The 24,535-nt window shown below is 36.2% G+C and overlaps 1 protein-coding gene across 3 annotated transcripts in view; it reads right to left on the reverse strand.

Moving 5' to 3' along the window:
- Positions 1 to 24,535, reverse strand: part of CTNNA2 (catenin alpha 2) — a 1,160,134-nt gene that overhangs the window by 1,000,419 nt on the left and 135,180 nt on the right. For all 3 annotated transcript variants that reach the window (XM_045368554.2, XM_005575464.4, XM_005575466.4), the window contains exon 2: positions 13,792 to 13,898. In XM_045368554.2, coding sequence (XP_045224489.1) covers positions 13,792 to 13,893 — 102 coding nt within the window. In that variant the 5' untranslated portion in view covers positions 13,894 to 13,898. The remainder of the gene's footprint in view (positions 1 to 13,791; positions 13,899 to 24,535) is intronic.

The raw sequence follows: 24,535 nt of genomic DNA on the forward strand, positions 1-24,535 counted from the left end.
GTTTAGAATGAAATTACCATTTGAGCCATTACCACAGGGCTCCATAGTACATTTACAATAACAGCTACATTTGGTAATAACATCATATTCAAGTAGTTTATACTTTTTTTCATTTTTGAATTTAACTAACGTGTTCCAGGAGATTCTAAAAATAAAAAATAAAGTGTGTTTTCTACTCTTTCCTTTTCCTAGGCCCAGATAATAATATGGCAATATTATTCAAGATAATCAATACTCTTAAAACTATAAAGCACAAAATTACTAATAAAAAGACTGAACAGTTAAAATGACATTCTGCTAAGCCCATTAATGTTTAAAAATATTTTTTAAAGGTAGTATAATTTTCTATTGCTCCAGAACTGTATCTTAGCTCTACTTAACTTGGTGTCTTGCCTTAGTGAAGACAGACAGGATGGGAAACAAGAGACAGTCCCACTTCTCAGAGGAGGGCACTTTCACGTGTTAGCAAAGAAATCATTCTTCTAGTCATTCAACAGAAATATACTAAATCACTATTATATGCCATTCCGAGGCAGAGATATTCAGAAAGTTTATGGTCTTACAGGTAATAAATGTAACACATACAAGTATGCACGCATACTAAAACACGCACACACATACACATTTCAAATCAGGAATCAAAACTCCATGAGATAGCAGGGAACATGCACAAGGTCTGAGAGCATAGCAGAGACCACGCCCAGTTGTGTCGGTGTCAAAAAATCAGAAGGCAGCGTCTAAGATAAGAACGAATGGATGCATGGGTACTGGCCAACACAAAGGAAATGAAAGAGGAGGAAATTTTCATACACTTGTGAAATGAAAGACCCAGAGTTTTAGAGGTTGAAAGAAGTTATTTCTGGATCGAGAGTGGAAATCAAGGCAGGAGTGACAAGAAAGGAAACAAAAAGGAAGACAAATGAGGAAAAGTCTTAAAGAAGAATGTGAATTTTCCAGAATTTACAAATTAGCAATGTATGGTTTCAGAGATGAAACTACAATAACATTTATTTTCATTTAAGTATGTTTCAAATATTACACAGAATATTTATACACCACAATGGTTTATTATTTATCTGACATTCAAATTTACCTGCAGGTCTTGAATTTGTATCTGTTGAATCTGGACACCATGGTCAAGAGGTAGTCAAGGGAAGATTTATTTAACTAATGAACTAAGTGGCACAAAAGTGATAATGAATATATATTGTCTCTGTATTCCAGTGCCAGTTGGAATAACAGAAAGTTCATAATGGTTGAGAAACTTTAATGATGATAATTTTGTCCAACATCATATTTAAAGTTCATAAATGCCTTTGAATAGTAATAAATAAAACTGAAGGTTTCATTCAACAAGAGATCAAGCAAAATTAATTTTTAAAGAAAATATAGAGATTATGGACAATATGAAAAGACTCATTAATTTTGTCTATGTGGACATATGCATATGCAATATATAAGAAATATATTTATACTATGCCTTTTATTATGAAGATAAAATATTCAACATACAAAACACATTTCATTGCTTAGTTAGGTCACTGGGTATTAAAACATTCATACACACTTTTTAAAAGCTAATAAATATATTTATCTTTTAAAATGCACAATAAACAGTTGTTGATTGTCAACATCTTCATAAAACAAATACTGCAACATACTATTACTTTTTACGATTAGCTAATTTTAGAAGAACGAGGCAGACTAAAAGAAGATACACAAGTTGCATTTTTTGAAAGAGAATGGTTTATTTAATCATTCAACAAATATTTATCAAACACTTTCTATATCAAAGGTAGTGGAGATAAACATATGAATTAGATTGGCATCATTTCTACCCACACGAGGCTTCCTGCTTAGTGGAGGAGTCAGAGAAAATCCACACACACAAATACACATTAATACAATTACAAATGGTAATAAGTGTTCTGAAAGAAACACAGAGAACTACAAAAGGTGGGGCAGGAGTCATGTACTTTTAAAAAAAAGAGTGGTCAGAAAAGGTCTCCCTGAGGTCGGGAGAATGATACATGGTAGCTGATACATGGTAGCTGAAAGATATAAGGGAGCCAGTCATAGCAGTAGAAGGGCAGAATCCGCCCATGCAGAGAAAACAGCATGCACAAAGACCCTGAGGCCAGAGAGAACTCAGTATGTCCAAGAAACTGAAAGAAGGGCTGTGAGGCTTGAGCATTGCAACTGAAGGGCCACCAGCACTGGATAATTACAGCAAGGTACAAATCAGGACATGGTTAGGAGTGTTAATTTCATCCTCAAATGTAATGAAAATCATTTGCAGATTCTTAAGCAAGAGAATGACATGATCAAATTATACATTGTTTTCAATGATCACTCTGGTTGCTGAATAGAGAATGTATCGGTTTAGTGAGTAAGAATGGGATTGGTGGATAATTTGGTGACTGTACTGATCATGATGAGAGAGGACTTGTGTTTGGAACCAGGACTTTAGCCCCAGAGTTGGAAAGTGGCAGATCTGAGCAAAGAGGAACAAATGAGAATTCCTGGGTGTGTGAGTAGGGCTCAGCAAAAAAGTGTGGGCTGAAGATATAAATTTGAGTGCTGTCAGCATATTGATGATACTAAAAGCCTTAGGGATGGGTAGAATCACCTGGGGGGAAAATGCAGAAGAAAGAAAGGAGGAGTACCAACCAAGTCTAAGGCCTGAACAGCATGAACATTTAAAGGCTAGGCCAGGAAACAGTAAAGCAAAGAGAAGGCACAGCTAGTGGGGGAGGAAATAAATCCCATGAGATGGTTACACCAAAGTCAAGATATCCATGTTACAAGAAAAACTTAAGATTTTTGTTTTCAGAATGAAAGAAAAATCACTGGTTAGATTTTTTTATTGCTTGTGCTGGCCTTCCCTCTTTAGTTATGTGAAAATAGGGTTTACCTTTCTTACTTTCAATTGGATGACAAGAAACAGAAAAGCAGGTGTGTTGACATGCCCCAATCCTTTATCTCAGATCTCTGACAAGCTTTAATTAGTTTGCCAGTTGAGAGCTTCCTGAGTAAATTCAATTCTGTCACTTTGTAGGCATTTTCCTGCTTGGAGTAATGGATTTTATGGTCTCCAGTTCAGATAATGTTTCTACATTGTCCAAAATAGTTAAAAGCAATTTTGTTAGCTAATCTCCCCAAATCTTTCCCTTGAATTTTTTGAATTAGCATGCATAAGATTTCACTAATTGTCCCATTTCAAGCACATAAAGATATCATCATTTTTCTCTGACATTACTTGCATTTTAAATGTAGTTTTAAAATCCATTTTTTCCCATGGAAAGTATTTGCTAAGTATTCACTGAAATGGAAAATACTTTTAAGGTTTGATTTTATTGCAAAACAGAATAAAAGGAAGAATGTATATTCATATGCATTAACCATTTAATAGGAAAAAATGGGTTTTTAGTTTAATTTATTCATTTGGCTGTCGAGGAATTTGTTTAGGCATTGCGTGCATGTCAGCAAACAGCAGATTTGGACAAAGATTAGGTGATACAAACAAGAAAAGGTACTAAATCCTTACTCTAAAAATCTGTTTCATCTTCTGTTTGTTTCCTTTCCTTTGTCTGTTTAATGTTGGTAGTTCTTCCCTTCTCACCTATTTATTTCCTCACTCTCTTCCCTTTTACCCTTCACATTCTCCATGGTTAATGTACTCCCAACTTACCATTTCAGTATTTTCAGCCCACATTTTCCTTAGGAACTTCAGATCTACTCAGTCTAACTAACCTTAGACCTTTAATTATGTGCTCTATCTTTTTTTTTTTTTTAATCTGTAAGAAAAATAAAACAACATTGACCTTACCAAGTTGACACAAGAAGTACTGGAAATACCTAGGTCAGCACCAGGCATTTAGTACCTACTCAAGAAACATTAGCACTTCTCCCCTTTTTCTCTTCAGGGATTATCTGTGGTCAGTTGCATACTCATTGAGAGGAGCTCCTCCTAAGACCACAGCAGTAATAAGCATGCAAAGCAAAGATTCTAACGAAAGTAGTTTTGAAAATCTAGTCCAGCATCTTAGATCACCCCTATGGGTGAGCCCCAACCTACATATAACTTGTAAGCGAAATAAGAGAAACCAGGATTGGTGTACTGGGCCTTAGTATCTTGTGGGGGAAACCCCAAGAATGTCTTTTTAAATTAAAAATAGGATTTAATCAGTTGAATAGTACATTGAACACAGTCATTTCATAGACTCCTCTTTTATCTTCTACTAAATGGCATTTCTCTTATTAGCATTCATAAAATAATCACTGTGTTTATACTAGAAATTATTGAAAGTAAATATTTTGATGGAGGATGAGGTAGTTTTATCAATGTTAGTATAGTTAGCTTGTATTCTAAAGCTATCACAAGTTTTGCTACTTAACTTTCATTTCCCTAGGCTAATAAGAAGGGAACAAGGGCAGATGCCACATGTTAACTGTGAAAATATTTATGTTAAACCGAGTGCAGTGATACCATGGTGCACTAAATAGCTGTGATTTGCAGTAGGTGGTTCTAAAGGTGAGGAAAGAAGTGACTTATCACATGGCACAGGGTGGTGTGTGTTCACCAAACACAAAAGACAGGGAGCTAGAGCAGTCACCACCAATATTTACGTCATACACAGTGATTTAATTTCAGCAAAACAATATCATCCATCAAGTCGATGTTGATTTTAATTGCTTTGTTTTTGTATTTTTTGTACTTATTTTGTAAATTTCTTTATGGATAAACATACATGCATTACATAATTCCATGTTTATACTAGTTTAAGTGCACTTTGGAATTTGGGGTTTTTTTTTTTTTCCTTTTTTCCTTATTTTAAAAGGGTTCTGTACGTTACTAAGTTTCAAAACATGGCCAACACAGCTGGCCATATAACAGAAAGAGTATCACTCCCATCTGGTGGCAGACATTAAAATATTGAGCATAATCCCAAAACAGAAATTAATCTAATTCCAGACTACACACTGGTTAATTAAACTCATTTCAGAAGTGGAAAACACACTAACTACCAAACAAATTACCAGAGGACCTCAATTCAAAGAAGTGCTTCCAATATATTAACCACTTTGGGTATACACATATACATTATATATGTGTGTATACACATATACATTATATATGTGTATATACACATATACATTATATGTGTGTATATACACATATACATTATATGTGTGTATATACACATATACATTATATGTGTGTATATACACATATACATTATATGTGTGTATATACACATATACATTATATGTGTGTATATACATTATGTATATAGTATGCATACATACATATATACAAATATATACTATATATACATAGCATTTGTATTTGTAAACATGCTATGTCTATACGTACATACTACTTGTGTGTGTATATACACATACTGTTTGTATATGTATTTATTTGACAAGGAAAGATACAGAGATTTAGCATTTTTCAATTAGGTACTTCATTCACCCTTAAGTTTTCTTTATTATTATTCTTTTTAGAGATGGGGGTCTCATGCTGTTTCTCAGGTTGGAGTGCACTGGCATCATCATAGCTTACTGTAACCTGGAACTCCTGGGCTGAAGCAATTCTCTTGTCTCAGCCTCCAGAAAAGCTGGCATGCGCCACCACACCTGGATAACTTTTATTTAAAAACTTTTAGTAGAGACTGGTCTCGCTGTTTTTCCCTGGTTAGTCTCGAACTCCTGGCCTCAAGTCATGCTCTTGCCTTGGCCTCCCAAAATGTTGGGATTACAGGCATTAGCCACTGCTCCCAGCCCCAAAACCTTCTTTTAAAGACAGATAAACTGAAATACTTTTCAAGGCAAGAAAAATATCATCCAAAAATGAAAATGGAAACTAGTATGAAAATGAAGGTAAATAAATAAACATGGGGAAATATACTTGGAAATGGGTAAGTGAATCAAAGATCAAACAGTCTTAATGGAGTTCACATCATTCACTTTTAGCACATCCTTTACCTTTCATGCAGTTTCAATTCTTTGACAAAAATGCATGCACAACTTATGGTAACACTGTAGTGTCACCACAGAAACAACCCAAATGTATTCATTTGTCAATGTCATGAATAAACCACGAATTAAGGTGATTCTCAATAATTATATTCTCTGGATAGATGGAAAAATGAGTATAACGATGCTTCACTTTATATTTTGATTATTTCAGTGAATTCTTGCATAAAATACTATATTTTGTAAATTCTGTTAGAAAGTGTATAGTGTAGCCAAAAAAAAAAAAAAAGGTACTGGATGAACTCTCAGAAGTTACTTTGCTTCTAAGTGTTCATTTATTTCTGGAATCACTTTCAGCTCTAAATCTAATTTTAAATATAAACCTCCTGTTTCCCTGATTTTAATTGCACCAAAGTAATGAACTATTGTTGTGAGTCACAGAAAATTTACTACTGGTATAATAAGTTATATATAAAGAGAGAGAAAATTGATTACTTTTTAAAACTATAAAATTGAAATTTTAAATTTTAAAATGTTTTTAAAATATATAAAGTGCAAATTATTTAGCTTGAGATAATTATATATTATATAATTGGAGTAAAATTTAAAATGGTCCAACTATAAAATTCACCAGAGCCTCATGTCACAGGGCCCCACGAACATTACTCAAAGTAATATTGGAAATGATTAAAGAGAGCTCTTCTCAGGAGGTCCCTTCTCTATCTGGCTACTTTAGAACAGCTAATTAAACATTACTGATATTCCTTTATCAGATGTTTAGTGTTATTTATTAAGTTTCAGGCTCATCTTCTATTTAAAAAAAGAACCAAATTTCAGCAAATTCTATTCTGTCTCATTTTGATGGCCAGTGCTTCATTAGTGCCCTGAAAAGGTAAAGGTTGTATTCTCAATAACTTCAGAGGTTTCTGTTTTAATTATCTTTTGTTAATGCAATAAGCAAATCAATGTTTTCATAAATCTCCATTAAAATATTTTTTCTAAAAAGTGTCCAAAGGAATCCCTGTATTAGATATGACACCTATGTTTTATTAAGTGAAAGCCATTACCATTAAATGGTAAAGAAAACGGTACTGAAAGCAAGCCTGTATTACTATAAGCATAGCACTAGGCATTTCTAGTCCCTTTAAACCATCTCACTTAATCTTTCAATACTGTTATGATGTAGAAATTATTATTATCTATATTTTACATTTAAGGAACGATTAAGTAATCTCCTGAAGCTATCACCATGAATACAGTTTTGACAATTGAGCCTCTCTGACTCTAAAGCCTATACATCCACAATCTCTGCTCCAATGATATAATAAATTACAAAATTGCAAATGAAATTAAAACATTAATGTGTGCTTCATACAGAAAAAAAATTGACCTTATAATTTTTCAATTATGAAGAAATATCTTTGTTTTGAATTCTTTCCCTTTGAATAGATACAAAATTATTTTTTGTATATTTATCTTATATCTAGCAACCTAACCTCATTTTCATGTTACTTGTAATGATATAAAAATTATATCCCACAGAGGGCTTTATTAGTCCTTTTCCAAAATTTACAAGGTACATTCCTTTATTTTAAAAGACTGATCCTAGTCTTAGAATTTTTATTAGAAAGAACTGCAAAATTCTATTAAATATCTTTTTAGTATATAGTGATATAATCTACTGATATACTAAAGTATTTTTATTTGTTTTCCAAATATAGGCTACCAATATATTCTTTAAAAATCCTATTTTTTCACATATATGCTGATCTTTTCATATACTGCTGGGTGCTATTTACTAATAGCTCATGTAGGGTTCTTTTTTGCATTTAAATTTTCAAATGAGATAGAATCATCATTGTCCTTTTCTTTAAAAAGTTTTAGAATGTGACTTAAATTTTTAAAGTTAAAATTATGATTCTCTAAAAAATGATTAAAGTTCTCTATATTTTTCTATGGTTGGAATCGTTTAAAGAACATGGGAATATCAGTGCTACAAGCGTCGTAATATTCAACTATACATCCATCTGTTCTGGTGCTTTTTTGATAACTGATCTTTAAACAGCTCTAGTATTTAAATGGCATATTACAGTTTTCTACTTTCTCTTGAAAATATTTTAGTAATTTATTTTTTTCTAGGAACTCATTCCCTTCCTTTAGATGTTCATGCTTCATCAGTGCAGAGCCACACCTAATATTCTACTAAACTTCTTTTAACCTTTCTTGCTTCTGGAGTTACTTCTGCTTTCTCATTTATAATTTTATATATTCTTTCTTTATATATTTTCCGTAATTTGTGCCTCAAGGGGTTTATGTTGGCCATTTCAAAGAATAATCCAATTTTGCATTTATTTAATCATTTTTACATTTGCATTCTATTCTAGCAATTCCAGTTTTCATTGTTACTAAATTCTGTTTTCCTAGTTTCTTTTGATGCTCTTTTTCTAATTCCTTAAGATTCACAGTTTATTTTTTATCTGTTTTCTTTCTTCAAAGCTCTCTAAAGCTAAAATTCTATACTGATCATAGCTTTTACTGGATGTGTCTATTTTGTTAGGAAGGGATCTTCTTTTCCATTAACTCATATATAGTTTGTAATTTCCCTTTGGTTCTAAGAGTTATCTAAGAGTGTTTCTTAATTTCCTAATAATTTTTTTTTTTAGTTTTGTAATAAAGTTGCCTAATAAATTGTGTTAGTTTTCTAATAAAGCTTCTTAATACAGAATGTGACCTACTGAAACGCCTTCCTTTTTTGAATTTACAAACAGTTCAGACACTTTCAAGGACTAAACTTCCTAAAATGAATCCCTTCTCATTAGCAGTTTCATAATTTTAATAATGTAGTTTCTCCAAAAGGAATCTTGCCATTTCAACATTATAAAATAAATGTATAGGACTCATATATATCATTACTGATATAAGGTAAGGTTTTGTGGGATACTTTAAATACTCATCAACAGTAAATTCCTAATGTCATTTTTCTCATGACAGTGAAAGAATTTTACTCAGAACCCCATAACTTCTGTTTCTCACTTCATCCCTTATCCATCCTTATTAGAAACTGTGGGATAGCGATGGAAATACTGTATCATTGCATATTGCTATGAATTTTGTTCAATTCATAAAGTTGTGTATGTGTTTGATACAACAGGGGCCTTGGTTTGGTTCCCTCTCACAGTTCCACAGTTTGCTTTAAATGTTGAGTATGAAGTTTATAGCTAATATTTCCTTATCTCTTCTTTCTTATTCATAAGTCCTTTAAGGGTCAACAGTCACATCAGTGCTATCATGAAGGTTTAATTCCAAGGGAAGAATTGGTTAGTATTGATAACACAGCCATGTATTGTAGGGAAGTAATATCATATGGAAAATCCCATCTTAAAATTCACATATTTATTTTTTTTAAATCAGTATGGAATACTAGGAGGAAATATAAAGCACATAGATAGGAGACTGGAAGTATATTAAGACTACTTACAGTGCCAAATCTCTGCATGAAATTCAAGAAAAGTTTTAAGCATTCTACTGTATTATGTGAACATATATGAATTAGCCACTTCACTGTCCTTAATTTGAGAAAATACTTTAATGCATTGTTTTTGTCTGCAACCGAAGGACTTTTGATAATTGGACTAAAAGATACACGAAAAAGACTTTTTTTTTTTTTTTTTTTTTGAGATGGAGTCTCGCTCTGTCACCCAAGCTGGAGTGCAGTGGCATGATCTCAGCTTCCTGCAACCTCTGCCTCCTGGGTTCAAGTGACTCTCCTGCCTCAGCCTCCTAAGCAGCTGTGTTTACAGGCATGCACCGCCATGCCTGGCTAATTTGTGTAATTTTAGTAGAGACTGAGTTTTGCCATGTTCACCAGGCTAATCTCAAACTCCTGACTTCAAAGGATCTTCTTCCCTCAGCCTCCCAAAGTGCTGGGATTACAGACATGAGCCACCACTCCCGGTCAAAAATAATTTTTAATTATAATCTTAGATGTGCTATTATTTAGATAAGCTAAACTCAAGGGTAAAATATAAATATATAAATTTTAATACATAAGGCTACATAAGTGTAATATTGTGCTAGCCCATGCCAAATTCACTTATATCCTTCTCATATATTATACAGTATTAGGTTTATAACTAGCATGAGCCTGAATATATAGCCATCAAACAGGAAAAATAGAAGCTACATTTACTCAACGTTTGTTTTATACCAGGTGCTGTATTCTAATATTTTCTTTCATTTAATCTGTATGATAAGGATTAAATATACTTATATGTACTCTGAAGCGTAAACTCCAAGGCTAGGAAAAGGTCACTCACTTTTTAACTGATCTGGCAGAAGTATCTTTTGGACCAGATTGTTGTGACTCCAACATATCTCCTAAGCCAGTCTTTCTCAAGCTATCTATGATGAAAGGCTACATTTTTATTATTCCAATATCTCACAGACCAATATTTTGTAAAATGCAACATAATGAATAATTTTAAAAATTAAACATATACAATTATAAGTACATATTTTATATTTAGGTTCAGCAGACAAAAAATTACTCTGTCAAATTCCTATAAAAATTTCAAGTGTTTATCCTCAATTTTGTTCTTACTGCAGACCATTAAAAATTCATGAATCAACCCTAGGCCACAGGGTACCGTCTGAGTAGGTGGCCAACATATTTCCTATGAGTATTAGGTGAGCATATCAATATTAGGTGTTTCTTACAAAAATTTTTATAGAAGATTAACAAGAGTCATGACTGAATGAAAAATATGCATGAATTTCATAAAATGTTCTCCAATTACATACAAAGATGTCCACATTCAAATCCCTGGAATTTGCAAATGTGTTACCTGAAATGGCAAAAGGGACTCTGCAGATGTGCTTAGGTTAAGGATGTCAAGATGGAGAGATTATCCTGGAATATATGAATGAGCCCAATGTAATAACAAGGGTCTTCATAAGAGAGAAGCAGTGGAGTCAAGATTCAACAAAGGAAATATAACAGTTTAAGCTGAAATCAGAGAGATTGGGAGCATTGTGCTGCTGGCTCTAAAATGGAAGAAGGTGATGCAAACAAGGAATGCAGGTGGACTGCAGATGCTGAAACAGGCACACTGGTCTTAGAACTTCTCACCCCCAGGACTACACAATAAATGTGTTTTATATTAAGCTAATAAATTTGTGAAAATTTGTTATAGCAGCACTTGGAAACTAACACAGATGTTGGTACTTGGAAGTGGGGCACTGCTAGTAACAAATACCTAAACATGTAGACAGTGGCTTTGGAATTGGTAATGAGAAGAGGCTGGAAGAATTTTGAGAAGCATAATACAAAAATTATAGATCTCCTTGAATAGACTGTTATTAAAAATAAAGATTTGGTTAAAGGCTCTGCTGGTGCAGACTCAGGAGGAAGTGAGGAGCATGGTAGAGAAAACCTTTAACTTCTTGGGGAATATCTAAGTTGCCATAAATAGACTGTTGGTAGAAATGCGGACATTAAAGGAGATGCTGGTGAGGCCTCAGAAGGAAATGAGAAACATGTTATTGGAAATTGGAGAAAAAAGAATCTTTGTTTTATAGTGGCAGAAAGTTCAGCTGGACTGATTCCTACAATTATGTGGAAGTCAGAATTACAAGTGATGAAGTTACATATTTAGCTGAGGAGATTTCTAAGCAAAGTGTTGAAAGAGTGGCCTGGTTGCTTCTTGCTGTTAATAGTGATGTGTGAGAGGAAAAAGATGAATAAAGGGAATAACAATTAAGTCAAAAGAGACCAGGACTTGATGATTGGGAAAATTGTTAACCTATGAAGACTTCAAAAGGCTAAAATTAGATGTGTTTTCAAGAAAGCATACTTGGAGAGAAAGCCAATTTTATGTCTGGATAACATTTTGCTAGAGACTTATAAGGATTAAAAGGTCCGAGTGAAAGCAGGGCTCTTTGAAGTGATTAGGCATGTGTTCACGGATCCCCTCAGCCACTTCGACAGAGGCCAAAAATGGAGTTGAAATTATCCAAGAAAGATCTGTAGAGGAGCCTGTTTTTCTAATGGAGTGAATCCTAGAGATGTACACAGGAAAATCACAATGTTCTTGAGACTCCTACAACGGTAGTAACACCATCAGCTTGGACTGAAATAGGCAGAAAAGGGATGAAATGCAAGAAGGCTGATGGACACTCAAAATTCTACAGGTAGGAGATGGCTGACAAGAATACCTGGTTGAAAATATGTGCAACCCTTCATGAAAATGCAGAAATAATTCTGGACTAGGCCCAGAGAGCAGATTCAAGCCACAGAGGATTATTCACAGGCCTTGAAATCTAATGGAATTTTCAAATGTAGGTTTCTACATTTCTTGAGACTAGTAACTCCTTTTTCCTTCCACTTTATCCCTTTTTATGTAGGAATGTCTGTAACTGTTATCCTATGCCTGTTCCTCCATTGCATTTTGGGAACATATAATTTGTTTTGTAGTTTCACAGCTCCACAGATGGAGAGGAACTCTGCTCAAGGACAGATTATAAACAGATCCTTAGGCATACCTAATTTAAATAATTTGGATAATGAGATTTGGGACTTTTAAGCTGATTAAATTTAGATGACATTTTGAACTTGAGTTGATGCTATGATTGATTGAGACTTTTGGAGACCTGAGAATGTGGTGAAATGTGTTTTGCGTGAAGGAAGGATCTCAATCTTTGGGAGCCGGAGGGCAAACTATGGCAGATTGAATCACGGTCCTCAAAGTAACTCCATCCTTATCCCCGGAAACTGTAAATATGTTACCTTAAATGGCAATAGGAACCTTTTTGGATGTGACTGGGTAAAGGATCTTGAGATGGGAGGATTTTTCTGGAGTATTTGGATGGACCAAACATAATCACAAGGGTCCTTATAGGAAGGAAGTAGGAGAGACCATTTTCAGAGATGGGATGCAAGGACAGAAGCAAAGGTTAGAGTGCAAGAGAAATTTGAAGATGCTACATTGCTGGCTTTGAATATAGAGAAAGGGGTCAAAGAAGTGACATAGTTTCTAGAAGCTGGGAAAAGCAAGAAAATGGATTTTCTTCTAGAGGTTCCAGAAGGAATGCAACCCAACCAATACCTTGACTAGGATATTTGACCTCTAGAATAATAAATTTGTGCTGCTTCAAGCCACTAAGTAGATGGGAATTTGTTATAGCAGCCACAGGACAATACAAATGCCTCTATTATAATTTGGGTAAAAAAATTCACATCCCAGGAATCTCAGAGTTAAAATAGCAAAGAGTATGCTTAACAAGACACTAAAAATTAACTTATAACACTTAAAAATCCTGATGATATTTTTCTGTTGACAGTTATCTTGTGGAAATGTGACAACTGTGACAACACAAAAATGGAACATCTCATCATTCCAAGAGGATGAATTCTGCTTTGTAAACTGAAAGAAAAGTAATTCAATAAATATAGATTGCTGTTGTATAGTCAACACAGTTTTTCCTAATGGTGCATTAGCATCTGAAAGTGCAGGAGGAATGGTTTATTTAGACTTTGAATCCATTACCATAAATGAGGGCCCCCTTCACCAAGGACCCCTCTTCAATTATCTCATCAACTTAATTTCAAAAATCATACGAATAGTTTTTAAAAGCCACTTCAAAGTTATAGGGCAATGAGATTGCCCATAGTTCAGGCAGTAATATATATTCAGTAATTGGAATTATGGCATGATTTATTCTCTTTTAAGGATGTCTAAGTTCTTTTAAGAGTCAGGATATAATCACAATAGAAACACACATAACACAAAGTGGTTTCAAAGCATCCCTTACCTGTGTAACAAGTGGCTCCAACAGCCTTTCCACTGTCAGTGTCCGGATTTCCAAACTTTTGGGGTCCCATTTCAGAATGATAGGTGAAGTTGCCGAAGTCATGCTCCCTGTGGGAACACGTGTTATCAGTTAGAAATAATGATCTTGGAAATAAATTGTAACATTGGTAATTCAAAACGAGTAAGTCACTGAAACTTAGAACATACTGGAAGATAGCCTCTCTGGTCCAACCTGGTCAAATTAGAGATGGGAAAACCAGACCAGTACACTGTGAGGTGGCAATTTTGGAATCAGATTAAAAACTGAGGTCTCCTCAGCATACTAGTGTACTTTAGGCCCGCTTCTGGGACCCAATAGCCACTGAAATATTTCATTTACTCAACAGTGAGCATGCATACCTATCTGCTATATGCTGCAAAAGATTTTGGTCTTGCCCTCAAGTAGCTAAAGGTTTAAAGTTAGAGACCGCCAAATATGGGAACAATTAGGTCTCACTGTGACACATGTTGTGATTAAGAAACACAGAGAGGACTATGGGAGAGGTGAGGAAGGGGCATCGATGTCAGTCTGGAGAGAACAACAAAGAATAGCAGGAAGCAAAGTAAATCCACCAATGATTACTAGATGTAGGAACCCCTTTAAAACAAAAGTCTACTTTTTTCTTCACATCATAACTGACCCATGAGAATATCGTACTCCTTGGAGCAAGAGTTTCAGTGCCTTAAATAAGAAAGACATCTTGCAAACTAAGTGCCAATGGTTCTAAAAATTATCTGCTACTATTTACATGCTCTCTGATTACTCACTACATTTACATTCTTGTCCCATAAAATCAGTGACTGATAAGGTTATTTATTTCACTCTAAAGCAATCCTCTCTTACCTAAGAACCACTGACATGCAGATAGCAGTCTCCACATAACAAGCAAAAAATTACAGTTCTAGACCATCCCCCCCGAAAAAAAATTATACATTCTATCAGGTGTGTGTTTCTTTCATCAAGAAATTGCTAAATACATTCTGACATCTAACCACTGGACAAGCAACCTTAGATTGTACAAACCGAATCTGAATCATTTGTCTTAATACCAACATAAATCAAAATGTCCACGTCTGTTCTTTTATTCTGAACCAATGTCCCCATTCAATTCCATCCTTATAAATCAATATAGATGATTATTTCTACTAGAATTAACACAACAAAGAAGGCCTATCACAATAGGCACTAGTAGAAATGTGCCTCTTTACTGGCTCTCCTACAGCTAAGGCTTTTGCAAATAGACCCAACCAATTTGCTTAAAAAAAAAAAAAAAAAGAAGAGGCAAAGACACAGTGTGCTGGTATTTTAACTCTCTCCAAATGCCATGTTTTAAATAAACTGAGCATAGCAATCCAACCATACAGACCGATTTAGATTTGGGTTTCTTCATCACAACAATAGTTGGCACCGACATGCTGCCTGTCCTCCAAAAACCTAAAAACACTTTACACATTTTCCATTCACACTACCAGCTGCCACAAAGCAGCTCTGTCATATACAGAATTCTGCGGCTGGGCAACACACCTTCTCATGCCATAGAAGGATAAAGATGCCAGATGCTTCCTGCAGACACTGGGATACCTTCATCCCTACTGAAGCCAGAAGTACCTACGTGATCTTAGTCCAGTACTTATGATACAGCTATTGCAAGTTTCTGGAGAAGTTCCCTGAGAACCTTTTTCAAACTCTGATGGAATCACAAGTGGCATAATAATGATGATGAACACGGAAGTTCTGTAGGAAAGCTGGATACTCAGTCGTGAAATCATTGTAACATGATAGTGACAGGTACTGGGTAAGACTGCACAGAGAATTTCCATAACATGAACATGCTTGTAGACATATGCTGATAGATCAAGGAAGGCACATAAAATTACAGCTGTTCCATTATGTAACTTTTAAAACATGACACAAAAATGTTGGGGAAATCACAACAGAGACATGAATCTAGCATGCATCAAGCAGAAGTGAGGGATACTCCTCAAACAAAGATCTCAAGCCAACTATGAGCCAAGAAGCAAGAGTTAATTAGGGCCTTCAGTCCTGAAGGTCACAGAGCCCTTATAAATCTAAAAATAAAAGAATAATACTTCCCAGAAAAATCACTCAAATTAATTCATTCCTTTGAGGATCAATCTTTTCAGTCATTTCTTGTGACAAAGGTAAAATTCAATAGCAGAGAAAAGGTTACATGGTACTAATTTGTTGAAGTGGAAAAACAAGTCATAGAAACTTTAAATGCTGTTTTCCAGCCATGCTGTTTCTGATACAGTTGAGACTAAAACCAGGAATTCTGTCTCTACCCCATAATCTTTTCACTATTTGGTTTACTAACCACATTAGCAACAAACAAAAGGAGTGGTGGTGGGGACTGCAAAATCCCCACCTCTAAACCCACGATGTTGATATGTAAGATTCCCTTTGAGTTGCCTCTAAGGGGCATTTTAGCTTCATATCAGCTATTGAGCACAAGGTAAGAAGCTCCCCTGCCTGTGATACTTCAGCTGGTATCATCTTTACAGTTTGCCGTTTCTAGAAAATGTGTTCTCGGCCGGGCGCGGTGGCTCAAGCCTGTAATCCCAGCACTTTGGGAGGCCGAGATGGGCGGATCACGAGGTCAGGAGATCGAGAGACGATCCCGGCTAACACGGTGAAACCCCGTCTCTACTAAAAAATACAAAAAAAAATAGCCGGGCAAGGTGGCGGGCGCCTGTAGTCCCAGCTACTCGGGAGGCTGAGGCAGGAGAATGGCGTAAACCCGGGAGGCGGAGCTTGCAGTGAGCTGAGATCCGGCCACTGCACTCCAGCCTGGGTGACAGAGCAAGACTCCGTCTCAAAAAAAAAAAAAAAAAATGTGTTCTCGTCCTGCTATGTCCTGCTACTTTCAAAACATTTGATTGCTTTCTGCTGTCTGTGTTAGACCTTGTAGTAGGAACAGTTTCCTTACAAAAGCCTTGGCCAATTGGAATTGCACGAAAACAGAAAAAAAAGATTCTATTCCAAGATAGTAATCATAACCATAATCTTCTAGATTCACTCATTAATGATCTTTGCCTCCAGTGTTAAATTATGAACAAATTAGGGCAGAGAAGGCAAAAATGAGTCAAGCATCTCTAGAGCAAAAAGGGAGGCAATGGTAGTCAGAAAACAGGAATTGATGATTTGGTATGTGGCCCCTCTGATGAGCACACACAATAAGGTGACTCCTAACTGAGAATGTCATCCCACCTGTATATTCAATATTTATGAATTAGGAAGGACAGAGAAAATGCATAGGCGTTTGAGGTAGATTGGAGGATTTTTCAGTAAATAGTCATTTCCACCCCATCCTCACCTCCATGAGAAGAGAATATTTTCCTATTCCATTGCTATTGGGCTTTGGCTAAAGGGATGTTAAGAAATATGATGTGAGTAGACATTTGGAATCTGCTTACTTAGTTGGGCTTCTCCTCTGTGCTACTGCCTTCTGCCATAAGAGTCACATATAATCTACTGGTCCAAAAAGAAAGAAAGACACATGGAGCACACCTGAATCCGAGCTGCAGCTGGAGCCAAGCACAGCTAAGGTAAGCCTAGTCAGCCAACTCCCAACCAAACCATCAACACATGATCAAGAAGTAAATGCCTGCTGTTGTATATTGCATGCCATTGAGATTTTGCCATTAACTATTAATCAGCAATAGTTAACACAATGGTATCAAATAGACTTTTGTTTAAATTGAAGCGCTGCAATTTATCAACTCTGTGATATTGTCCAATTGCCTGCCCTTTCTGAGTTCCAGTTTCCTCAAATGAAAAATCAGGATAATAAGGATTTTATAGGCTTATTGTGAGGATTAAATAAGTTAATGTATAGAAAGCATGCTAACATTTCTGGAAATATTTGTTATTATTGTTATGTTGTCATTATTTCCCCAAATTTAAATTTCCTTTTTTTTGCAATTCTTTATCTCTGAAGTAACAGGTAAATACTCATTAAAATAGAGATCCAGATTTGCACTCCTTTGTGTGAAACAACCAAATTGACACAAACGAGAAAACAAGAGAACAAATCAAGTGTGCAGTCTCACGAGCCCTTCATCTTTCTAAGGATAAAATGATATATAGTCTCAATTCCATCGGTGCAATTAATACAGTCTGTTTGCCCACAAAAGGAAATTTACATAAAGCAAATAAATTTTTTCTCACTGATTTGAATTCAAAGTAAAAAATCATATTTTACTTACCTTTGGTAGAGAGAATACAGACTGGATACAGTCAAAGAGTGAAAAACAAGATTGTAAATAACAAAAGACAACAAGATTGTCTTCTTCCATACGGCACAGTGTTACAAACCTATGAGAAAGCTCTCAGAATTTTAATTTCTGAGAAGAGTTTCTTCATGAAAAGTTTTAGCTGGGCACAGTGGCTAATGCCTGTAATCTCAGCACTTCGGGAGGCCGCAGTGAGTGGATTGCTTTAGCCCAGAAGTTTGAGACCAGTCTGGAGAACACAGTGAGACCCAATATCTACAAAAAATACAAAAATTAGGTGGGCATGGTGGCATAATATTGTAGTCCCAGCTACTCAGGAGGCTGAGGTGGGAGCATCACCTGAGCCTAGGGAGGTTGAGGCTTCAGTGAGTCATGATTGTGCCACTGCACTCCAGCCTGAGCAACAGAATGAGATCTTTTCTCCAAAATAAATAAATAAATAAAATTAAAAAGACAGAAAGAAAAGTTTTAAATTGTGTATCCATGTAAGGTAATAATATAGCCCACCTGGTAATACTTTAGATAATTTCATATTCTTTCTGTGGTGGTAAGAAAGAGGCACAGGCCAGGATGCTAGCAGCCACTTGTCACTCATAATAGAAAATACAAAACCTGACAGAAAAGAAAAGTCACAGTAAAACGAGCTCCTCTATGAAGCAACCAAGGGTTAAGGGGCTTGTTTCCTTGGACAGTGTCCTGATAAGTAGAATCGGACTCGAGTTCCCATACCCCAAGGAATGCCTTCAAATGCCAGATATGTTAATGCAATGCATCATTCACTACAGAAATTCCCCTTTCAAACCTTCCTGGAAAATGTCTTTGGAATTATCTGCCTCACCTTTCTAAGTTATCCCCATTCTTTCTACTGTTCTTTCACATCGCGATAGTCCAGGATGCTTTCCATTTGCCGGGGGGACCACCCAAACCTGCTTTCTCTCCAAGAAGCTCCAGCTTCAGATTCTCCTCATGATTTTTTTTTCTTCACCAACACTGAGCACTACTGCCATCAAACTCCACGAAGTTTTATTATGTGATAGGCTAGCTTTAGTTGATACAAATTCAGAAGTTAACAACTAATAATGCCTGTCATTATCAGAGAGCTGTGGAGATAATTCACCTGCCTCTGCACGTATGATGTTGAGTCAGTTACATTACCAAAACTTCAGTTTCATTGTTTGTAAAACAAGGATGGTGATAGCATTATATTATTAAAAGATTTGTTCTGCAAATCGGTGGAATAATTACACATGCAAAAGTTATGGTTTTTCTTCTTTGCAATGTTGTCTACATGAATATCGTCCTAACCCTCAAGACACCAACTGGGGTAGGGATGCCACTGGAAAATCTCACAAGACAAGATGCCTGAAAAAACAGATGTACTGAGAAAGGGAGAGAGATGAGATAAGGTGAATTTTCTAAATTTCCTCAGCATTTCAAGAATCAAGTCTGAAAACCTTGAATTGCTTTTTTTTCTGCCTTTTTTGCATTTATTTCTTTAAATTTCTCCCCTATTTAGGGTAGTTGGCAGATATTATTAGTACCGAGTCTCCTGTACATTAAATTGCTTTTTCCATGAGTAAAATAATATGGGCTAATGAGCTTTTACTATTATCTCCCATTTATCAATAAAGGAACTACAGTATAAAACAGTTAAGAAAGTTGCTCATGGTCATAAAACTTGAACCTTGGCTGGGTGCGATTGCTCATGTCTGTAATCCCAGTTCTTTGGGAGGCTGAGGTGGAAAGATTGCTTGAGTCCAGAAGTTTGAGACTAGTCTGGGCAACAATGATGAAACCCCATCTCTACAAAAAAAAAAAAATACAAAAATTAGCCGGGCGTAGTGGCGTGCACCTGTAGTCCTACCTACTCCAGAGGCTGAAGTGGGAAGATGGCCTGAGCCCAGGAGGCAGGGGCTGCAGTGAGCCAAGATCATGCCATTGCACTCCAGTCTGGGTGTTAGGGTAAAACCTCACCTCAAAAAAAAAAAAGAAAAAAAAAAAAAGAAAAACCTTGAACCTAAATTGTCTTGACTTCAGAGTTTATGCTCAAAACCACTCTGGTGTACTGCTTCTAGAAAAAATCCCAAGGCTTAGTTACACCATGGAGCTTCTCAATCATGGGAGGACATAGAGGTAAGGACACAAATTTAAAAATGAGGAGCCAGCCATTTCTGGAGAATGAGAGAAGAAGAGGCAAGAGAGAGAGAGAAAGAATGTTAGACTAGATGAGGGAGACACCAACAGCAGGTGTTCTAATACATGCATGGGGCTCATGGGCAACGTGGCTGCTTTTCCTGGTGAGACAGAGCAGGTCTAGAGGTCAGTTTCCCCAAGTTGCCATTGGTCTCACGTGGTGAGAGTAGGATGCTGGCTGTAAAGCTGGGTCAGCTAGTGAGCAACACAGGGGCCTGGTAAAGTCAAAAGAAGGAACCTGTGAGGTGTAAGACAAAGTAGACAAAATTTTGGCCCAGTGACCTCAGCGCCCTTGTGTTATGCTTGTAAATATCTTATATTACATGATCAAGGGGATTTTACAGATGCGATTAAGGTTACCAATCAGTAGCCTTTAAAATAGGGAAGTTATCCCGAAGTATCTGGGTAGAACCAATGTAATCACGTGAGCCCTTAAAAAGCGGATCTTTTGGCCGGGCACGGTGGCTCACGCCTGTAATCCCAGCACTTTGGGAGACTGAGGCGGGAGGATCACGAGGTCAGGAGTTCAAGACCAGCCTGGCCAACATATTGAAACCCCGTCTCTACTAAAGATACAAAAAAATTAGCCAGGTGTGGTGGTGGCCACCTGTAACCCCAGCTACTCAGGAGGCTGAGGCAGGAGAATTGTTTGAACCCAGTAGGCAGAGGTTGCAGTGAGCCAAAATCATGCCATTGCACTCCAGCCTGGATGACAGGGCGAAACTCCATCTCAAAAAAAAAAAAAAAAGAAAAAATTCAGATCATTCTCCTGACTATCGGTGGAAGAGAACATGATAGAGATACAGCAGAAAAGGATGCAGGATGGGTAGGGCTAAGCGAAAAGGCAGAGGGATTTGAATTGAGAAAAACTTAACCTAGTTGCTAGAGGGGCCACATAAAAAGCATGGAAAAGAATATGGGTGGCCTCTGGGAGCTGAATGAGTTCTGACTGAAAGTCAGCAAAGAAATGGGGGTCTCAGTTCCACAACCACGTGGAACTGAATTCAGTCACCAACCTAAATGAGGTGAGAAATGAATTCTTCCCCAGCGCCTCCAGTAAGGAACACAGCCCTATCAAGTTACCAAGTTACTTGATGTTTATCAAGTTAAACATACTAAGTTTGTAGTAACTTTTTTACTGCAGCAATAGGAAACAAATACAAATAGTTCTCAGATTTGTGTGTCCATGACAATCACCTAGAGGCCATGCTAACACACAACTTCTCAGACCCACCACAAGAGTTTCTCATTCATTAGGTCTGGAGTGGGTTGGAGAATTTTCATTTGTGACAAGTTTCCAGAGGATGCTGCTGCTGCTGGTTCAGGAATGACGCTTTAAGAACTACTGTTGTAATCAGGACCCATCACCACACATGCCAGTGGGGAAGTAGTTATCAGGAAGATATGATATATCTCTGCTCAGACCAGATGACCAGTAAGAACAACATCTCTTTATTTGGGGACCATAAAACTAAGTCTTCCAACTTCCCTATATGTTATCTGAACTATGACAGTGGTTCTAATTTTCTGTTGATATTTTTTTGAGATGGAGCCTTGCTCTGTCGCCAGGCTGGAGTGAAGTGATGCGATCTAGGCTCACTGCAACCTCCACCTCCCCAGTTCAAGCGATTCTGCTGCCTCAGCCTCCCAAGTAGCTGGGACTACAGGCGTGCACCACCACACCTAGCTAATTTTTTTTTTTTTTAATTTTTAGTAGAGGCAGAGTTTCACCGTGTTGGCCAGCATGGTCTCGATCTCTTGACCTCGTGATCTGCCCACTTCGGCCTCTCAAAGTGCTGGGATTACAGGCATAGCCACCATGCCCGGCCTGTTAATTATTTTTTTAAAGTACCTCTAGGATGTGGATACTCTATTGTAAGAGGAGCTATTCTGGAGCTGAAGAGAGTATCTGTGTGTATGTATCACAGATAGGAGCAGAAGTTAACGAATGAAAAACAGGAGAAATCTTTTGTTTATTATCTACATATCTCTAGAAAGTAAAAGGCATCCTGGCTCCCACAAGAATACACTCTGCTGTGACAATACCATGTCCAAATGGAGGTGGGGGGAGAATGGCATTTGTCACTCTTCCTGGTGCTACCATGTGTATGAAAATTGCCTGCTCTGGTGACCAAACTATGGGAAAGCCCTGTATCTTATCTTCCTCCATTAACTCTGCTCAATTCAAGCTCATTTCCCCTAACTTTGACTATAACGAGGTAGTATATCACCCATCACTATTCTTTACATAATAACCATTCAAAGCCCTGGCTCAGTGAACTGAGAAGTGACCCAAGATGCAAGCTGCTGCTGTAATTACAGGATCTGTCACCCCTTTTATTCAAAATTGAAGTGATATGCAATGTCTAAGTAGTTTTTGCTATTTGCAGTGAAGGCAGGGTGGGGTGCGGGTATCTGCTATTGCTAAAGTGTAGTTCAGTACTTTCCTCAAATATTACAATATTTGCAAGACATCTATTCTTGGTAAACCCATACCTTTTAACAAAACACTCAATTGCTGATGAACAAAAATATTATTCTAATAATTTGAAAATATTACTGTAATAATAATCAATGTCAAAGCATAAATGCATACCCTTTTCAGAATCTCCTTTTTCTTCTACCCAAATAAACAAAATGTTACCAAAAATATATAAACGAAGAAAGCTCCAAAGCCTCAAGTCCTTCAAGGTGGTAAGTTGAGACTAATAATATATGGCCTAGAGTTTGCTGATTAAAAAGAAATAATCATGTCCATATCTCACTGAAATGGGTTTTTATACTTACAATAGCACACTCATAAAATTGAATACTATGTGCCAATTTTATAGAAATTCACCACTCCTGTAGTATGCTAATAGAAAGTCAGTAATTTGAAATTGAAAATAAAATTTAGTATCTGTCAAATTCATTTCCTTGCTTTTCACCGCATTCATAGTCTTATCATTTTAATTCATTTTGGAAACATACACAGACTCAGTCTACTCCTAAATTATGGGTTGTTTTCCACTTGAGTGTGAACCTATGTGATATCCAGGTAAGTAGGACTTACTCTATATGCCACGCAAGGTGTCCAGTGTCCCATCAAGGACTCAAGTTGTCTAAATGAAATTTCTTAACTAATTTAGGTTAACATTTTTCAACTTGCTTATTATCCTTCAGCAACACCACAATTCATATTTGGACAGTAGATTCCAACAACTGAAAATCAGAACTGTTAGTATTCCAGGTAACGTATCTTGAGGAATTATCTTTATAGTCCAAAAGTAACTAAATTATTTGATAGGAACATAGCTTCTTTGGCAATTAATTTGTTCTTTGTTCTTCTGTCTATAAATTAGAATTTCATATGCATTAACTACATATCTCAAATCTTCATCAGAATCTCATTTCATATTTAGATTATAGCAAAATAGCTATCAAACTGCCTTCCTTTAGTCTCACTGTATAATTTAGCCCAAACTAATTATCCTAAACATTGCTTTTCTAGAAAACCAAAATAACCGCTTAATTCTCTTTTCCAACAAGCCCCAGTTCCTCTTTGTAACCAGGCAGATATTCCATTTTCTGATCCTGCTCTATTGGATCTTATCTCTTTAACAAAAGTCTTCTGCTTTGATCAGGTTACATTACAACACATGGTACATGCCTCTTCCTAAAGTTTCTACCTGGGACACTTTCCTTCTCATCCTCCAATATCCAAATACTGACATCTTCAACCTGCACCTTCTTCATAATCGCTGTATTTACAGTCAGTAACAGAAGATCTTAACATTTTTCTTAACTGGCTCATTAAGAAATTGACATTAGTTTGACATAACCCACCAGGTTATAAACCCATTATGACATAAATTCAGTTTTTCATTTATTTTCTCTCATCTGTAGGATAGAGTAGAGAGTTAGGCCCTTCATAAATGTTGTTGATTAAATGTGAACTTACGACATATCCAAATATTTATCTGTACTTTTCAATTAACAATTCTTTATCTTTTCAATTGTGGGGCTATTTCCTAGAGAATAATAGCTTTTAAAATATCTTTCAGATATATTTTTAGACATATTCTTTGTTCAGTACTTCCCCAGACCCTGAAAACACATGACATTTTGGTATTATTTAGAGAACATAATTTATATTTCAGGTTTACTTTTATTTATGCATTTCAGAAAAATGTATAGTACATATTAGAAGAGGATACTAGTTTATTTAACATGTTAAGTTGTGCCCCAATTTTGTTCAGGAAAAAGTAACTTTGAGACTA

This window comes from Macaca fascicularis, chromosome 13 (assembly GCF_037993035.2).
Source record: "Macaca fascicularis isolate 582-1 chromosome 13, T2T-MFA8v1.1".
Classification (NCBI taxonomy): Eukaryota; Metazoa; Chordata; class Mammalia; order Primates; family Cercopithecidae; genus Macaca; species Macaca fascicularis.